Source organism: Ornithorhynchus anatinus, chromosome 3 (assembly GCF_004115215.2).
Source record: "Ornithorhynchus anatinus isolate Pmale09 chromosome 3, mOrnAna1.pri.v4, whole genome shotgun sequence".
Lineage (NCBI taxonomy): Eukaryota > Metazoa > Chordata > Mammalia > Monotremata > Ornithorhynchidae > Ornithorhynchus > Ornithorhynchus anatinus.
Window position 1 is genome coordinate 18,288,891 of NC_041730.1, and position 19,753 is coordinate 18,308,643.

A 19,753-nucleotide genomic window follows, 5' to 3' on the forward strand; every position below is an offset into this window, starting at 1 on the left:
TCTCTCGCTTTAGACTGTAAGCGGACTGGGAGAAAGGAATGTGTCCGTTATATTGTACTCTCCCAAGAACTTTGTACATTGTTCTTTATCCAGTGAGCGCTCAAGAAGTACGACTGACCGACTGATTTAGTCGGTGCGGAAGTGCTGAATCAATCAATCCATCAGTGGTATTCCCTGAGCACTGTACTAAGCACTTTTACTGCACGGAAGGAGGAACGGTAAACCACTTCTGTATTTCTACCAAGAAAATTCTATGGATCCACGACCAGAATGATTTGCAGATGGAGGTGGGGTGTACTCGGGGAGAGGTGTCCGTGGCGTCGCTCTGGGTCGGACACGACTCGAAAGCATAACAGAACAACAACTAATAATAATAATAATGTCGGTATTTGTTAAGCGCTTACTATGTGCCGAGCACTGTTCTAAGCGCTGGGGTAGACACGGGGGAATCAGGTTGTCCCACGTGGGGCTCACGGTCTTCATCCCCATTTTCCAGATGAGGGAACTGAGGCCCAGAGAAGTGAAGTGACTCGCCCACAGTCACACAGCTGACAAGTGGCAGAGCCGGGATTCGAACTCGTGAGCCCTGACTCCAAAGCCCGTGCTCTTTCCACTGAGCCACGCTGCTTCTCCACTAAGCGTTTAGCACACCTAGCTTCATGCCAGGGCCCTGGGAAGCTGTGGTCAGGGGTCATGTTAGAGCAGCAGCGTGGCCGAGTGGCAAGAACACGGGCTTGGGAGTCAGAGGATTTGGGTTCTAATCCCAGCTGCGCCACTTGGCGGCTGGGTGACCTTGGGCAAGAAGTCACTTCCCTTCTTTGAGCCTCAGTTACCTCATCTGTAAAATGGGGATTAAGACCGCGAGCCTCACGCGGGACAATCTGATTACCTTGTATCAACCCCAGCGCTTAGAACGGTGCCTAGTCCACAGTATGTGCTTAACAAATATCATTATTATTATGTCAACTTGGTGAAGGACTTGCAGGTGAAGTTGGCTTTCCCTTAAGAACTCAATTTTGGGTGTCAATCTGCAAGAGACAAACTCAACATCAGGCACCGTGGCTAGAGTCTGGGAGGCAGAAGGTCCTGGGTTCTAATCCCAGTTCTGCCATGTCCTGCTGTATGTCCTTGGGTGAGTCACTTCACTTCTCTTTGCCTCAGGTGTCTCATCTGTAAAATGGACATTGTGACTGGTAGCCCCAGGTGGGACAGGGACTGTGCCCAACCCTAATATCTTGTATCTAGCCCAGTGCTTACAACAGTACGTGGCACATAGCAAGCGCTTAAAAATCTCACAATTATTATTCTTGTCATTATTATTATGAAAGATTGGGGTAGAAAGGTGTTGTCCCCGAGCAGATGGTAAGATGTCTGCCAACCAGAAAAGCAGCATATTTCATTTCTGCAATGCACAGCTATTCCTGTACTCGCACTAGTGAGTTTGTGAGATGCAACAAGGATTGTGTATTGAAGTACAAACCATTCTATCATATTTCATTCGGTCGTATCTATCGAGAGCTTACTACATGCAGAGTACTGTACTAAGCTCTTGGAAAGTACAATATGGCAGCAGATAGGGACAATCCCCACCCAACAACGGGCTCAGAGACTAGTCCGGCCGGTGGGATGCGGATTTTTTCTTTAATGGTATTTGTTAAGCACTGGGTCAAGCACTGTTCTAAACACTGGGATGGGTTCAAGGCGATCGGGTCATACGCCGTCCTTGTCCCACATGGGGCTCCCAGTCCGAGTATTATCAGTCAATTGCATTTATTGAGCACTTACTGTGTGCAGAGCATTGAATCCCCAATTTAGTTTAGGAAAAGAATGCACAGAGAAGCCAAGTGACTTGCCCAAGGTCACACAGAAGGCAAGGGAAGCCAAATGACTTGCCCAAGGTCACAAAGAAGGCAAGTGGCAGAAGCAGGATTAGAAGCCAGGTCCTCTGAATCTTTAGCCTGGGCTCTTTCCACTAAGCCATGTCGCTCTTCCAGGAGTTCCTTCTCCTCAAGCCTCATCCCCCCATCCTTCTGAACCCCAAGTGGCTCAGTGGAAAGAGCCCGGGCTTGGGAGTCGGAGGACCTGGGTTCTAATTCCGACTCTGCCATTTGTCAGCTCTGTGACCTTGGGCAAGTCACTTTACTTCTCTATACCTCACTTTCCTCATCTTTAAAATGGGGATTAAAACTGTGAGCCCCACGTCACCTGATCACCTTGTATCCTCCCCAGGCACCTAGAACATTGCTTGGCACATAGTAAGCGCTTAACAGATACCATCATTATTATTATTATTGTTATTACTAGAGGGCAAAAAGGCCATCAGAGGGAGAGAGGCCCACAGCACCAGCTGTATTTGATTCCAAATAAACTATCACAAAGAGGCGATGCTAGTTAAATGACTTAACACTGATGGAGAAGTAGCGTGGCCTAGTGGAAAGAGCACGGGCTTGGGAGTCAGAGGATCTGGGTTCCAATCCCGGTTCTGCCAAATGCTTGCTGTGTGACCTTGGGCAAGGCACTTAACTTCTCTAAGTCTCAAGTCTCCAGTTCTCCCTCCTATTCAGACTGGGAGACCCATGTGGAACGGGGACTGTGTCCAACCTAATTCACATGTAAAGCGCTTAGAAAAGCATCTGAGAGATAGTAAGCACTTAACAAATAATAGACTACTAACTATTAAATACTAAAAATCTTGACTGTGAGCCTGTTGTGGGCAGGGATTGTCTCTGTTGCTGAATTATGCTTTCCAAGCACTTAGTACAGTGCTCCGCACACAGTAAGCGCTCAATAAATATGATTGAGTGACTGAACGAATGAAGTAAATACCATTTTAAAAAATAAAAGATGCCGACAACTGAATTTTCCACCCTCCGTCCTCCAAAGGCACCACTTTCTCCAAGAGTATCAGCTCACAGGTAGTTCGTCTCTGAAGTGAACATGGAAATGAGTGATTCTGAATGCCTCCTCATGTATTTTATGGCTTACAGTCGAGAACTGGCACAGGCTGGTATTTTATCTTCTACTACTAATAATGGCATTTATTAAGTGATTACAAGCGTATTAAGCACTGGGGTAGATACAAGATCATCGGTTCCGATATAGTCCCTTTGCCATAGGGGTTTCACAGTCTAAGAGGTAAGGGAGAGAAGATTGTCATCCCCAATTTCTTGTCTTATGCCGATGAGTCGTTTCTGACCCATAGCGACATCACGGACACATCTCGCCCGGACCGCCCCTCTCTCCGTCTGCAATCATTCTGGTAGTTTAGCCAGAGAGTTTTCTTGGGGGAAATATGGAAGTGGTTTACCACTGCCGCCTTCCTCACAGTAAACTCGAGTCTCCGCCCTCGACTCTCCCCCATGCCACCGTTGCCCAGCATGGGTGAGTTTTGACTTGTAGCAGACGGCCTTCCACTCGTTAGCCACTGCAAGCTAGGCCTCTGCTGGACTCTCCCTTCCGTAGCCGAGACCGGTAGAGGACTGGAAACTCTCCGGTTGCGACCCCGAGAGGCGTCCCCAATTTACAGATGAGGAAAATGAGGCACAGATTGATGAGGTGACTTGACCAAGGTCACCCAGAGACCACTGGTAGAGGTGGGAAGAGAACCATGGTCTTCTACCTCCCAATCCTGTTCTCTTTCCAGCGGGCCGTGCTGTCTCAACGTATCGTTCTGTCGCTACTATTTAGCCGTGATTGCCTTTTTACGTTTCCGTGAACAGAGAATGTCTCATTCTCTCGGGGCTTGGGTTTGTCTCGGTTACTGAGAGTCTGTTTCCCTCAATCCTTACGTTAGTGTAGATGTTTCCTCAGGTGTTTCTGTGCTTAGGCCTGTCTGTCCCTATTTGGCCATCGGCGGATCCCTTTATAGCCGTGTCCCAGTATTGCTGGTGTGGACGTCAATGCATCTATATGACGACGTGGGTTCTTGTGTCTGTTGGTGTGTTTTGTGCGGGTATGTGCTGTTTTGTGCCTGTGCTATTTTGAGTTTCCTTCTGTTTTTCTGTTTCTGGGTCTTTGTGTACAGTGTCAGTAATAATAATAATTCTAGGCTGTGACCCCGTTGTTGAGTAGGGATCGTCTCTATCTGTTCCCAAATTGTACTTTACAAGCGCTTAGTACAGTGCTCTGCACACAGTAAGCGCTCAATAAATACGATTGAATGACTAATAATGACATCGGTTAAGCGCTTACTATGTGCCAGGCACTGTCCTAAGCACTGGGGTGGATACAAGCAAATTGACACAGTTCCTCTCCCATGTGGGGCTCACTGTCCCCATCCCCATTTTACAGATGAGGGAACCGAGGCCCAGAGAGGTCAAGTGACTTGACCAAGATCACGCAGCAGACAAGTGGCCTAGCCGGGATTAGAACCTATGACCTTTTGACTCCCAGGCCCGTGCTCTATTCACTACACCGTGAGTGAATTATGCAGTGCAATTATTTAGCCGTATTAAAGCTTTGGGCACTTCGCTCATCCCACTGCAGGAAAAAAAAAAGGCCCAACCAAGACCCTTCTCTGAAGATAATTGAGCCTTCACGGGGTTCAATCATAATTCAATCAGCACGGCTTCTCCCAAAAATATCACGGTGATGAGGTAAGGGGCTTTGGACCCCTCAGAATAAAACTTAGAGTAAAAGATACCAAGAGATGAATTGATTAATCGTTCCTATGTATCGAGTGTCTCCTATTGTAGAGTACCGTTCCAAGCTTTTGGGAGATTACTACATAATTAGTAGATTCCCGCCTTCAAGGAACTTGCAATCTGATGGAGGAGAAAGACACGAAAACTTCCAGGCCGGAGGAAGCAGTAGAGTGTAAAGATAAATAAACGTCACTTCTAGAGACAGCGCATAAATCTACCCGGGCAACGTGAGTGTCTGACAAATAATAATAACGATGGTATTTGTTAAGCGCTTACTATGTGTCAAGCACTACTCTAAGCACTGGGATAGATACGGGATTATCAGGTTGTCCCACGTGGGGCTCCCAGTCTTAATCCCCATTTTACAGATGAGGTAACTGAGGCACAGAGAAGTGACTTGTCCAAAGTCACACAGCTGACAAGTGGCGGAGCCAGGATTAGAGTCCATGACCCCTGACTCCCAAACCCGAGCTCTTTCCACGAAGATCTATTTTAAATCTGAATTTTAAAGGGGCGCCCAGTTTTCCCTGATAGAGATCAGCAGGGTGATGAGTGACGAAGGAGAGGTTCTATTCCCACCTCTGCCAATCTGGGATCAATATTGATCATCTACTACACGCAGAGCACTGTACTAAGTGCTTGGAAAAGTATAATAAAACTAATAGACATCAAAATTCTTGCCCTCAAGGAGTTTACAGTCTAGTAGGGGATGGACACTAAAGTATATTACAAATAGGAGGAATTACTAGAGTAAAGGAGATATGTACATAGAACTATGAGGGTCTCTCCTGAACTTTAAGTACTTAGGTGAAGCAAAAGTGTTGATGTGGAAATTGGGGGATATTACGGGGTATGATTAGAAATGAATCAGAGAAGGTCTCTTGGAGGAGGTGTGATTTCAGCAGCGTGGTGTAGTGGTTAGAGCCCAGGGCTGGGATTCAGAAGGCCACGGGTTCTAATTCCAGGTCCACCACCTGCGTGACCTTGGGCAAGTCACTTCACTTCTCTGGGTCTCAGTGACCTCATCTTTAAATTGGGGATTAAAGACTGTGGACTGGGATTCAGAAGGTCATGGGTTCTAATCCCAGGTCCACCACCTGCGTGACCTTGGGCAAGTCACTTCACTTCTCTGGCTCTCGATGACCTCATCTTGAAAATGGGGATTAAGACTGTGAGTCCCATGTGGGACAGAGACTCTGTCCAAGATGGATTTGCTTGTATCTACCCCAGCGCTTGGTACAGTGCCTGGCACAGAGTACGCGCTTAACAAATGCCATCATCATTATCATTAATTATCATATCATAATGATGATGGTATTTGTTAAGCGCTTACTATGTGTGAAGCACCGTTCTAAGCGCTGGGGGGGATACAAGGTTGATCAGGTTGTCCCACATGAGAATCACAGTCTTCATCCCCATTTTACAGATAGGGAAACTGGGATAGGCACAGAGCAGTGAAGTGACTTGCCCAAAGTCACACAGCTGACAAGTGGCGGAGCCGGGAATTGGAACCCATGACCTCTGACTCCCAAGCCCGGGCTCTTTCCACTGAATAATCATTATTATTCAGGGGGGCTCTGTAGATGAGATGAGATGGGGTCTTTCAGATACGAAAGGGAGGGAATGCGTGAGCCAGAGTTCCATGGTGGGAGAGGTGAGAAGGAGGCCCAGGGGGTGGGTGAACATTGGGGCTGAGGTGTGAGATCTAATAATGTTGGTATTTGTTAAGCGCTTACTATGTGCGGAGCACTGTTCTAAGCGCTGGGGTATGCAAGGTAATCAGGTTGTCCCACATGAGGCTCACAATCTTCATCCCCACTTTACAGATGAGGTCACTGAGGCACAGAGAAGCGAAGTGACTTGCCCACAGCCACACAGCTGACAAGTGGCAGAGCTGGGATTCGAACCCACGACCTCTGGCTCCCAAGCCCCTGCTCCTTCCACTGAGCCACGCAGGTTCCATGAACTCCTGGGACATTTCTCCGAAGAGAGTGCTGAGCACTAGGAGAGCTGGAGACGAATGCTTACAGTTGCCCAAACGATTTCATCGCAGCGGCGCTGCTCCTGGAAGAAGCTTGGGATTAATAAAGATCGGGTTGCCTAAGCAAGAAACCAAATAGAAAATTCATAGATTTCCCCAGAGGGCCAGTTCCATCTGCCCCGAGACCAGAACAGATTAGAGAAGGAGACAAACAGGGTGGGGGAATCGACTGACCAAAGAGGAAGCCTTAGGAGGAACAGACAAACAGACGCACACAGATTTTCAGAGCAGCTCTAGAGAGGAGAAGAGCTTGGGAGGCTAAGAGGGACTGACCAGCTGACAAGGTATGGAAGAACAAATATATTTATCGGCTGCCTCTTTGATTTTTTTTAATGGAATCTGTGAAGTGCTTACTATGTACCAGGCACCGTGATAATGTTGGTATTTGTTAAGCGCTTGCCGTGTGCCGGGCACTGTTCTCAGCGCTGGGGGAGACACAGGGGAATCAGGTTGTCCCACGTGGGGCTCACCGTCTCGATCCCCATTTTACAGATGAGGTAGCTGGGGCACCGAGACGTTAGGTGACTTGCCCAAAGTCACCCAGCTGACCAACGGCCGAGCCGGGATTCGAACCCATGACCGCTGACTCCAAAGCCCGTGCTCTTTCTACTGAGCCACGCACCGCTCTACCCCCTTCCCCGCCCCCATAGCACTCATGTACGTTTGCACATATTTATTATTCTACGTATTTCGTTAACGATGTGTATACGTATCTATTATTCTATTTATTTTTCTGCTACTATGTCTATCTACTTGTTTTGTTCTGTTGTCTGTCTCCCCCTCCTGGACTGTGAGCCCGTTTTGGGTAGGGATGGCCTCTAGCTGTTGTCAAATTGTACTTTCCAAGCGCTTAGTACAGTGCTCTGCCCACAGTAAGCGCTCAATAAATACAACCGAATGAATGAATACTAAGCGCTGGGGTACATCCGAGTTGATCAGGTTGCACGCGGTCCGCGGCTCACGTAGGGCTCGCGGTCTTAATCGCCATTTTACTGAAGTAACTGAGGCACAGAGAAGTTAAATGACTTCTCCGAGGTCACACAGCAGACAAGTGGCGGAGCTGGGATTAGAGCCCAAGCCCTCCGTCTTCCAGGCCTGTGCTCTATCCACTGGGCCCTGCTGCTTCTCTTCTTCACCCAGGAAGGGGACTCAGACTGGGTTGGGAAAACAAGAGAATCAACCCTCCCCTACTTCTTGAGGATTTGGGAGGTGACTTAGTCGTAGCTCAACGATAATAGTAATAATGATTTAATAATAGTAGTATTTCTAAGCACTTACTGTGGGCCATACGCTGCACTGAGCGCTGGGGTAGATGGAGGATGATCAGGTCCCGCACGGGGCTCACGGTCTAGGTAGGAGATAGAACGGATATTGAATCCCCACTTTGCAGACGAGGGAACAAAAGCACAAAGAAATTCAGTGATTTACCCGAGGTCACACGGCTGGTACATGTCGGAGCCGGAATGGGACCAGGTCCACCGACTCCCAGGCCTGCGTCCTTTCCACTAGGCCTCACTGCTTCCCTGCATTCCTCTAGGGTACACAGATGGTGCCCAGTGAACAGTTCGGCCATAGGTAGAACATGAAAACAGGTTGGATTTTGAGCCAAACAGTTTTTCTTTTCTGCAACACAAACAGCGCTCTTTGCTGTTGGAAGTATCGTCTGCGTTGTGTTTTATCTACCTCAGATATTAGCATAGTGCTTGGTACGTGATAAAGCGCTGAACAAATACTATCATACTTATCACCGTCATTTTTACTATTATTATTGCCTCAGTTTTCCTATTTTAGACTAGAGGACAGGCATCGTCTCAGAACGGTCTTCTTCTCCGCTGCAGTTTTTACTCTCGGTCGAGGCTCCTGCCTGAAGGAAAGGGAGAGTGAAGGCTGCTGGCCTAGGGGTGTCACCAGAGGAGGGGTGACGGCTGCGGTGCTTTGAATGTGAGAGAGGGAAGGATCCAGTCTCCGAAGTCTAGGCACTTTCTGATCCCGCTTGCCTTTGCCCAGGACCCCTTGGTCAGAGCCCAGAGGTGGCACATTGGTGCTGAGATGAAACAGAAAATTAACGTGGGTATTTGTTAAGCGCTTACTATGTGCCGAGCACCGTTCTAAGCGCTGGGGGACACACAGGGGAATCGGGTTGTCCCACGTGGGGCTCACGGTCTCCATCCCCATTTTACAGAGGAGGTCACTGAGGCACAGAGACGTTAAGTGACTTGCCCAGCTGACAAGCGGCCGAGCCGGGATTCGAACCCATGATCTCCGGCTCCAAGGCCCGGGCTCTTTCCGCTGAGCCGCGCTGCTTCCCTAAAGAAAAGAAATCTCCCCCGCGGACTCGACCCCCTAGGATAAACGAGGGATGCCGATCTGTCAATCACTCAGTCAGTCGTATCTATTGAGCACTTCCTGTGTGCCGAGAGAACACCGTACTGAGCTCTTGGGAGTGTACCACATAACGATAAGCAGACACATTCCCCGAATGTCTCTGCCCGCAATATAAAGTAATAATAATAGTACTGGGGTATATGTTAAGCGCTTACTATGTGCCAGGCTCTGTGCTAAGCACTGGGGAGGATACAAGAGAAGCAGCGTGGCTTAGTGGAAAGAGCACGGGTTTAGGAGTCAGAGGTCATGGGTTCGAATCCCAGCTCGGCCACTTGTCAGCTGGGTGGCTTTGGGCAAGTCACTTCACTTCTCGGTGCCTCAGTTCCCTCATCTGTAAAATGGGGATTAAGACTGTGTGAGCTTCACGTGGGACAACCTAATTACCTTGCATCTACCCCGGCGCTTAGAACAGTGCTCGGCACACAGTAAGCGCTTAACAAATACTAACAAGCAAATTGGGTTGGACACAGTTCTTGTCCCACATGGGGCTCACAGTCTCAATCCCCATTTTCCAGATGAGATAACTGAGGCCCAGCGAAGTGAAGTGCCTTGTCCAAGGTCACACAGCGGACAAGCGGCGGGACTCGGATTAGAGTCCGTGACCTTCTGACTCCCAGGGCCGTGCTCTACCCACTATGCCATGAGTTCTTTCAGCTGTAATGTACTACGGCTCTTGGGATTGTAGTCGATTTGCTGTTTCTATTGTATTCATGGCATTATTTCTTTCCCCGTATATCTGTCTCCCCCCCCATTTTAGATCGTGACCACCTCTTGGTTCAGTAGCCACGTCTGCATGTCTACCTTGCGCCGTTCCCCGGCTTTAAATACGGTGCTCTGCACCAAGTCAGCGTTCATCCAACGTGAATAAATAAAAATCGTAGCATCTGGCTCTAGACTGTGAACGTGCTGCGGGCAGGGCTTGTCACTCTCGATTGTTGGATTGTATTTTCCCAAGTGCTTAGTACGGTGCTCTGCACACAGTAGGTGCTTAATAAATACGATCGAATGTATGAAAGAATGAAAGGCTTAAGTGGACCTCATCCTGTCTGCTACAGCATCCGCCACAACATCATGAGAGCTCAAGATGTACCACGGGTCCCGCCCGTGGCTTTTCCACGAACCGGCATCGATATTTTCCAGTCCGGGCAGACTGTGCTCCCTGGATCTGTCCCCCAGCCAAATAGCACCCTGAAGAAATTCCTCAAGGGAGAGCCGAAGATCTTAGGGGTAAGTCAGATTCGGCCTATCGTCGATCAAGTGACCGTACTGATTGAGCACTTACTGTGAGCACAGCGCTGTGCTAAGCGCTTGGGAGAGTATAGAGATTATCATATAGCAGTCGATTAACAGAGAAGCAGCCCGGCTCAGTGGAAGGAGCCCGGGCTTGGGAGTCAGAGGTCATGGGTTCGAATTCAGGCTCTGCCACTTGTCAGCCATGTGACTGTGGGCAAGTCACTTCTCTGTGCCTCAGTGATCTCATCTGTAAAATGGGGATTAACTGTGAGCCTCACGTGGGACAACCTGATCACCCTGTATCTCCCCCAGCGCTTAGAGCAGTGCTCTGTACATAGCAAGCACTTAACAAATACCAACATTATTATCATTATTATTAATGGTGTTTATTGAGTGCTTGCTGTATGCACAGCACTGCGCTGGGTGCTGGGGAGAGAACAGTACAACAGAGTTAGTAGAAATGTGCCCTGCCCACACTGAGCTTACAGTGCAGATGAGAAAGACATTAATAAAAATAAATTATTCTGTATACATTCTGTATATATGCATACCCACGTATACACATTCATATATATATATGAGTGTGTGCATATACGTGATATGCATACAGATGATAATAATGATAATAACTGTGGTATTTGTAAAGCACTCACTATGGGCAAAGCACTGTTCTTAAGCGCCGGGGAGGATACAAGGTGATCAGGTTGTCACACGTCGGGCTCACAGTCTTCATCCCCATCTTACAGAGGAGGGAACTGAGACACAGAGAAGTTAAGGGACTTGCCCCAAGTCACACAGCTGGCAGGTGGCTGAACTGGGATTTGAACCCATGACCTCTGACTGCCCAGTCCATGCTCTTTCCACTGAGCCACGCTGCTTCTCTATGGCTCCCCTTGATTTGCAAAAGCAACACTAAAATGAATTCTTGGTCTCCCCTTCTTCAAAGCCCTACTAAAACCATATCTCCTCCAGGAAGCCTTCCCTGATGAATCACTCATCTCCCCCTCTAATCCTTTTGCTAATAATAATAATAATAATTGTTATTGTAGTATTTGTTAAACACTTACTATGTGCCAGGCACTGTACTAAGTCCTGGGTAGATACAAGATAATAGGGTTGGACACAGTCCCTGTCCCACATGGGGCTCACAGTCTCAATCCCCATTTTATGTATGTGGTAACTGAGGCAAAGAGAAGTTAAGTGACTGGTCCAAGGTCTCACAGCAGACAAGTGGAGCAGTCGGGATTAGAATCCGGGTCCTTCGAACTGACTGTCTGATTATAATTTCTAGGAATAAATGAATTAGTTCCTTATTCACTCACTATCATTGCTTTTTTTCCTTCTCCTATAGGCCATTCAGATCCTGATTGCTCTGATGATCCTAGGAACTGGAGTCATTTTGATCTGTATTAATCAAACCCAAGTCTTCGGTTCTTTCCTTATCCTTTACTCGGGCTATCCAGTTTGGGGAACATTGCTTGTGAGTAAAGTCAGTTCAGTGTCTTCTGAAATAATGGTGTCAAAACCTAGGCTAAACTGAAACCTAGCTGCAAAATAATTTGGAGCAGGGTTATTCGAGGGATACAAAAAGGCATTCTGATGGTTACTTTACACTAAAAGACCGAAAGCAAGCCTATTGGATATTTTATTACAGTTGTTTCCTCCTGGGTATAATACCATTAGAATTCTGCTACATTTAAAAATACAACACAAGCGTCAACCAAAAATATGGCAAATTGCAATACCCACATTAAATAGGTTGGCTAATTGAATGCTGGAAATGAATTTTCTAGACTGTGAGTCCGTTGTTGGGTAGGGATTGTCTCTATCTGTTGCCGAATTGTACTTTCCAAGCACTTAGTACAGTGCTCTGCACACAGTAAGTGCTCAATAAATACGAGTGAATGGATTCTAACAGAAGAGGCAGTGTGGTCTAAGAGACAACACATGGAGTTGAGATTCTCGGCTCTATCAGTTGCCTCCTGGGGGACTTCTGGATAATGAATTAAACTTTCTGCACCTCAGTCCCTCTTATACAAAATGAGGAGGGTACTATAGTCTTAACAGGGGTGTAGGGAGAACACTTCAATCATTCAGCGGTATCTATTAAGCACTTACTCTGGCCTGAGCAATGTAGTAGACGCGTGGAAGAGAACATCGTAGTAGAGTTGGTAGACAAAAATCCCTGCCCTCAAGGAATTTACAGTCTAGAGGAGAAGGACATTTAAATAAATTACAGATGGGGGGAATGGGAGATTATGAGGCGAGGTACATAAGTGTCGGGGGACAGAGTGGGGGGGGGAATATCGAGTGCTTAATGAGTTCAAGTCCTAATGTATAAGCAATCCAGGGAGGAGGATGAATAGGAGAAAAGAAGGATCAGGGAAGGCCTGAGATAAGTAGTGTGAGAGTTCTTTGGAAAAGTGAAAGTACTATAAAATTCAAGGCGCTATTATAAACTTGGAAGGAAACTCTGTTTCCCCTGTTTCAAGGAGAGTCCTATGTGAACGAATGAATTATGGGATAGCACAGAACGGCCCTAGAGGAGCAAAACTCCTTACGGTTTCTGCGCAGAGCAAGTGAGGGGGTGGCCTTTGTGTGAGCTTATCTACTGAGAGAGAGAGCGTCGATCAGCAAGTAACATATGTCCTTTCCCTTAATAGTTCCTCATTTCAGGATCCCTCTCAATTGCAGCTGAGAGGAAAACCACGAAATGCCTGGTGAGTGGAAGCATTTCCTCCCGTTCTTCCTGTTCCGCAGTTTTCCGGAAATCTAGTTCTGAGAACTCGAGTGAGGAGAATTAAAAAAATTAAAAATAAAACCAGGAGAACCGTAGGGGGTGGATGATAAGGGGAGAGACTGAAGTCATCTATTCTGGATCATGCTTAGAGGATCCACTTTGGACAAACTGCACCATTCAGGAACGGTATCTGAGTAATTCTCTTTCTGCATTAGCCAAAGCATTCCCAGGCCCAGGCCCCGATGAAAGAGGGGTCGATACTGAGGTTTCGGAGTGGGTCTGTGGACTCCAAGGTAGCTGGGCCACCGTATGGCTTTTCCATGTCAGTTTGTGATTGACTAAAAGCTCTGTGGGATTGACAATTGAAGTCCGAGGTGCTCTCCTCTACCCATCCTCCAAGGTGGCTTGGCACATTCTGGTTTACGAAAAGTCAATCAGGTGAAATCAGGCTGAATTCAGAATGATAGGACCAACCGACAGCCTTTAAAGGCTCCTGCCCGATCGTCTCATAGTAGAAATTACCGGTCCGGGTTTCCGAGCAGGAAACGGCCCTGAGGGAGGGAGAGGTGGGACTTCCCGTGAAGATTGAGAGGAAGGAACCCAGGTGGGACTCTCCCAGCAGGGCACAGAGAAGTGCTGCTGCAGTTGATTAGACTGTGAGCCCGTCAGTGGGCAGGGATTGTCTCTATCTGTTGCCCAATTGTCCATTCCAAGCGCTTAGTACAGTGCTCTGCACATAGTAAGCGCTCAATAAATACTATTGAATGAATGAACTGCCACTGTCACCCTCAGGATTGAGGGAGGGGTAGGAACTGAGGCGCGTGGTATGGGGCGAGTCCCTGGCCGGTGTCACCTGACGGGGGAGGTGGCTACGTTTGGTTGTAGCTCAACGCCTTTGCTCTGGGATTGGTACAACTGATAGATCATCTAGACCAATCCGTAAGCCAGCCAAATGCTTCCTGTGCAAATCACACCCCCATCGCAGAGCCAGACGAGGAAGCAGAGATGCTCTCGGAGAGCCCGACGGACACGATGAAGTCCACAGAAGGATGCTGGGAAGGGGAGTGAGGGATGTGTGTCTTCTCACGGGGGAGGCAGCTACCTGGTTCAGCTTTTTGTGAGCATGAAATGCTAAACGTTGGAAGTACAGGTTTATAGGAGGATGGGTGAAGAGAAGAGAATGCTCCCACAGAATTCAGGGTTGGTTGTACCTCGGTACCCCTCTCCCCGATGCCCTTTGACCTCCCGGCGGTGTCTTCACCCTGCAGTGAAGAGGCTCATTAGGGTGAAGGAAGACATGCGTTCCTCACCCGCAATTTACCGGGGTACTGCTCCTGCCTGCTCTGTCCCTAATTCATCTATGATGCTTATTTAACACTAACTGTATGCAAAACACTCTAACTGCCTGTGAGAGTAAGCACCCAAGAGTCAGAAAAAGTGGGTTCTAATCCCAGCTATGCCACGTGTCTGTTACGTGACCTTAGGCCAGTCTGTTCTAGTCTCTTTGCCTCAGTTTCCTCATCTGTAAAATAGGAATCCAATGCCCGTTCTCCCTCCTACTTAAAACTGTGAGCCCCATGTGGGAAAGGGACTACGTCCGACCCGATTATCTTGCATCTACCCCGAGCACTTAGTAGTGTTTGGCACATAGTTAGTGCTTAACGAATGCTAATATTATCCCTACTGTTATTATTATCATTATTAATAACATCGTCGTTATTACAATAGAGTAGGCAGAGGTCCAGGCTGCATCGAGACATACTTTTCTCTTTGAGGACCTGATTATCTTGTATCTACCCCAGCACTTAGCACTGTGCTCACCACCTAGTTAGTGCTTAACAAATACTATTATTATCATTATCACCGTTCCCGTAATTATTACATTAGAGTAGGTAGAAATCCCGGACTGTGTTGAGTCTCGCTTTTCTCTTTCAGGTGCAAAACTGCCTGGTAATGAACATTATCAGTTCCATAGCTGCAGTTGCTGGGCTCATCATCATCTCCTTCTACATAGCCATAGATCAGCAACCGCGTTATGTTTGTCACACGTCACCGAAGCACATGTCCACCTCCTGCAAGGTGCTCTCCGATATTTCATCTGTAAGTGGTTTGAGTCGGAAAGATCAGATTCATGTTTCGAAATCTGGTAGGCACTGGCTAACCCCAGGGTCTACCCACAGAAAGGGACGCGTCTTCCCCGGGGGCCTGGGGAATGGGTCAACCGAAAGTTGGAATTAATAACTGCGGTATTCGTTAGGTGCTTACTACGTGTCAGACCCTGTTCTAATCCTGACTCCGCCACTTGTCAGCTGTGTGACTCGGGGCAAGTTACTTCACTTCTCTGTGCCTCAGTTACCTCATCTGTAAAATGGGGATTAAGACTGTGAGCCCCACGCGGGACAACCTGATGACCTTGTGCCCCCCCAGGACTTAGAACAGTGCTCGGCACATAGTAAGCGCTTAACAGATGCTATCATTATTATTATAGGTGGCCAATCAGGAGATACACGCTGACAGTTCTTGCTCCTTCAAACTAAACTCAAAAGGAACTGAATCAGAGGGAGAAACAAACTGTGAAAACCTATCAGACTTTGGCACTTTCCTGGCACAATCAGACTTTCCTGATTGACAAGGGATTTGAGGGCTGGTTTTTTCCACCGACTCAGGCCAGACTCTTTGGCAACCAGGAGGAAGTCTAACCCCTCTCCCTGCCTCACCTGTCAACCCCGTAGGCAAGATGACCAGAGCTCAGAGAGGAGCACCACGAGTAGGCTGTAGGCTTGACTACACAGCTGCTGGAGGGAGGATAAGCGATTCCGGCACGACTACCTGAGGAACAACCTTTGGGGTCCTTCCAATGCCTCTGTCCAGCCCCATCCTGAAAGACCTTTCATTAGTAGAGAAGCAGTGTGGCCTAGTGGAAAGAGCACGGGCCTGAGAGTCAGGGGACCTGGGATCTAATCCCAGCTCTGTCCGTTGCCTGTTGTGTGACCATGGGCAAGCCACTTCACTTCTCCATATCTCAGTTACTTTATCTGTAAAATGGGGAGTGTCTGTTCTCTCTCCTACGTTGGACCTTAAGCCCTTGTGGGACAAGGAATGTGTCCAAACTAATTAACTTGAATCTTCCCTAGCACCTAGAGCGGTTGCTGACACACACACACTCACACAGCCTGTGTTGTGTCTGGAAAATTCTTATTTTTTCCCCTCTAGACTGAAAGCTCGTTGTGGGCAGGGGCAGTGTCGACCCACTGTGTTGCATTGCACTCTCCCAAGTTCTTAATACAGTGCTCTGCACAGTAAGTTCTCAATAAATATCTTTGATTGATTAATTATCACTTAATAAATCCCCATCTTTCCTCATCTCCCACTCCCACCCACGTTGCCCCGACTTGTTCCCTTTGCTCTTCCCCCCATCCCCACAGCACTCATGTACCTAGCTGTCATTTTATTTATTTGTATTCATGTCTGTCTCCCCACCTCTAGACTGTAAGCTCATTTTGGGCAGGGAATGTGTTTGTTTGTACTCTCTCAAGCACTAACAACAATGTTCTGCCCACAGTAAGTGTTCAATAAATACAAGTGAATGAATGAAACGCCATATTATTAACCATAATGATTATATTTTTCAGGGGGTTGCAGCTCTAGTGTTGATTTTCAGTTTTCTGGAATTTTGTATTGCCCTGAGTCTCTCCATCTTTGGATGCAACGTGACTTGTTACGCCTCTGATGACGTGAGTATTTGGTGTTTCAAGTGTGTATTTGATGTCTCGGACAATCCCATTGGCTTCTGTAGATGGTTCAGCCTGTGATTTGAGGAGGTTGGCTAAGCACTCTGCTCCACTGAAGGGAAGAGACTTAGCCTACGGGATCCATTCACACGCTTGCCTTTTCTCCCCTACTCCTATTCCTGACAGGACCACATACAGTTCAATCAATCAATCAGTGTGTTTTTTTAGTGAGCACTTACTGTGTGCAGAGCACTGTACTAAACATTTGGGAAATTCAATACAGATATGATCCCTATCCACAAGGATCTTACAGTCTACAGGCAGAGAAATAAATTATAGATAAGGGAAACGGTAAAAGTTATGTACAAAAGTGGTGAGTATCAAAGTGCTTAAGGGGGCTTAAATCATTCATTCGTTCAATTGCATTTATTGAGCGCTTACTGTATGCAGAGCACTGTACTAAGCGCTTAGGAGAATACAATTCAGCAATAAAGACAGACAATCCCTGCCCACACCGGGCAAAGTGCAGAATCAGTGTGCAAAGGGAAAATAAGGACTTAGTCAGGGAAGGTCTCTAGGAGGAGATGTGATTTTAAGAAAGCTTTGAAGGTGGGGAAAGCGATCGTCTGTAGAATACGAAGAGGAAGGGAGTTCCGGGACGGAGGCAGGACGAGAACTGGGGGTCGGCGGTGAGATGGATTGAATCGAGGTACAGAGAGTAGGTTGGCATTAGAAGAGAGGAGTGTGCAGGTTGGTGGTACTATATCAATGGAGTTAGGTAGGAGAGAGAGGCAGCGGATTGAGTGTTTAAAAGACGGCGATAAGGAGTTTCTGTTTGATGTGGAGGTGGATGGGCAACCACTGGAGGCTCTTGAGAAGTGGAGAGATAGGGATCGGATGGTTTTTCACAATAACGAGCTGGGCAGCAGAGTGAAGTATGGACCGGAGAGGGCAGAAACAGGAAGCAGGGAGGTCAGAGAGGAGGCTGATGCAACAGTCAAGGCAGGAAAAGGTAAGTGCTTGGATCAACGAGGTAGAAGTTCGGGCGGAGAGGATGGGTGGATTCTAGACATGCTGGAAAGGTAGAACTGACAGGATTTTGTGACAGATTGAATGTGTAGATCGAATGAGAGGGTTGAGTCAGAGTAATGCCAAGATCACAGACTTGTGAGACAGGAAGGATGGTGGTATTGGTATAAAGTATTTCAGATCTGTATGAGTCTGAGTTGAACTGGCCTAGGAAAATCCATTTCTGCGATCACTCAGTGGTATTTATTGAGCCCTCATTGTGTGCAGAGCACTGTACTAAGCACCTGGGAAGATCCAGTACAAGGGCTATGGTAGACACATTGCCTGCTCACAAGGAGCTCACAGTCTAGAGGTCCCAGTCTTCTAGGGATCTCTGGGAGTAGGACAGATCCAGAGTTCAACTAGACTTTCTGAGACTGCTGCCAAAAAAACAGACGCTAAACCTTGCTCCAATCGGGACAGATCTGAAGCCACGGGACTGGACTAAATGGGACTCACGATAGGACAGGTATTGGTTCTGAGGGCTTAGAGTGGAGACTGAAAAGGGCCCGAGAAGATAGTCTGGTTCAGGTTAATGCTAGAAGATCTGAATCCTAGTGTCATCAGGTTTCCTGAACAGAGGACTCTGGGAAGAACTTCCATTCTGGCAGAAGCTTAGATTTTTAATCTTCTCAAAGCACAGTTGAATCTCAAAGATACTGCAGTTCCAACAAGTTTCCTGGGGATCCCTCAGGACAGAGAGGGGTGACTAGATATCTCCTGACCCACCAAGCATTCTGACCTGTCCATAATGATGAAACAACCCTGACCTAAGAGGAATTCAGCAGAAGGGATGAGGTGGAGGAGGGTGGTGGGGTGGGCGGAGGGAAGACTTAGAATAAAGAAAATGATCGTGAGAGGAGGAGGAGGGTGAGAAGATAGCATGATCCATGACTGAAGCTTTGGTTGATTTTACAGATTTTGATTTTTCTGCCGTCAAAACCCATCGAGTCAGAAACAATTCAGCCGGCAAACCTCAATGATGTTTAGATGCCTCGCACTCCAAGTTATGAAGAGTTTCCCGAAAAAAGATTTTGTTAACAGCATGTTCACAGTTAACAGATTTTGTCAAGTAGGACTCGAGGAGCAGAGTGAACTACTGGTAAAAACACAGGCCAGGGAGTCAGAGGACCTGAGTTCTAATCCCAGATTTCCTAATTGTCTGCTGTGGGACCTTGAGTGAGTCGCTTCACTTCTCTGTGCCTCAGTTACCTCATCTGTAAAATGGGGATTAACATTGTGAGCCCCACATGGGACATTGACTGTGTCCAACGTGATTAGCTTGTAACCCCAGCGCTTAGTACAGTGCCTGCCACATAATAAGAGCTTAATAAATATCACTTAAAAAAAAAAGAAAAGGAGACAGCTGTGGATCTGACTTCTATGAAGAGCCACCGAAAGCCACCAGTTAACAGACTTTAGAGTGCATTAAAAACAAAGAGACAGTGATATAATTACAGAGGCTCAGGAATATTCCGTATTTTAATATTTGGATTAAAATACAAATACCTTTTGTATTTGCATTCATTCTCTTTCTTCTCCCTTTCTAATTCCGTGGTGCAGAAACTCACCTCTCCATTTGATCATCAAAAAATCCGTCAGTCTTTTGATACTAATAATAATCATCGTTATTATTATTAGTTATCATATTTGTTAAGCACTTACTCTGTGTCAAGCACTGTTCTAAGTGCTGGTGTAGATACAAGGTAATCAAATGAGACCTAGTTCCTGCCCCACATTGGTCTCACAGTTTTAATCCCCATTTTATTCATTCATTCATTCCATCGTATTTATTGAGCGCTTACTGTGTGCATAGCACTTGACTAGGAGTTTAGAGAGTGCAATTCAGCAATAGAGACAATCCCTGCAGATGAGGTAACTGAGGCACAGAGAAATTAAGTGTCTTCCCCAA

At 47.1% G+C, this 19,753-nt stretch overlaps 1 protein-coding gene across 1 annotated transcript; it reads left to right on the forward strand.

Annotated features, from left to right (window-relative positions):
- Window positions 1–6,793: 6,793 nt before the first annotated feature.
- Window positions 6,794–19,042, forward strand: LOC103170899 (membrane-spanning 4-domains subfamily A member 4A-like). Its single transcript, XM_039911402.1, has 7 exons — window positions 6,794–6,968; window positions 10,125–10,296; window positions 11,654–11,782; window positions 12,966–13,022; window positions 14,978–15,142; window positions 16,675–16,776; window positions 18,760–19,042. The coding sequence occupies exons 2-7, from the start codon at window positions 10,141–10,143 to the stop codon at window positions 18,829–18,831; spliced, it is 681 nt and encodes a 226-aa protein (XP_039767336.1). The 5' UTR covers window positions 6,794–6,968; window positions 10,125–10,140; the 3' UTR covers window positions 18,832–19,042.
- Window positions 19,043–19,753: the final 711 nt, after the last annotated feature.

What these genes read in the sequence shown, in the direction of transcription:
- LOC103170899 (XM_039911402.1), top strand. Translation starts at nt 10,141, where the DNA reads ATGAGAGCTCAAGATGTACCACGGGTCCCGCCCGTGGCTTTTCCACGA. An exon ending in TGCTCTCCGATATTTCATCT is followed by an intron (nt 15,143 to 16,674) that starts GTAAGTGGTTTG and finishes TATATTTTTCAG; the next exon opens with GGGGTTGCAGCTCTAGTGTT. An exon ending in CTTGTTACGCCTCTGATGAC is followed by an intron (nt 16,777 to 18,759) that starts GTGAGTATTTGG and finishes TTGATTTTACAG; the next exon opens with ATTTTGATTTTTCTGCCGTC.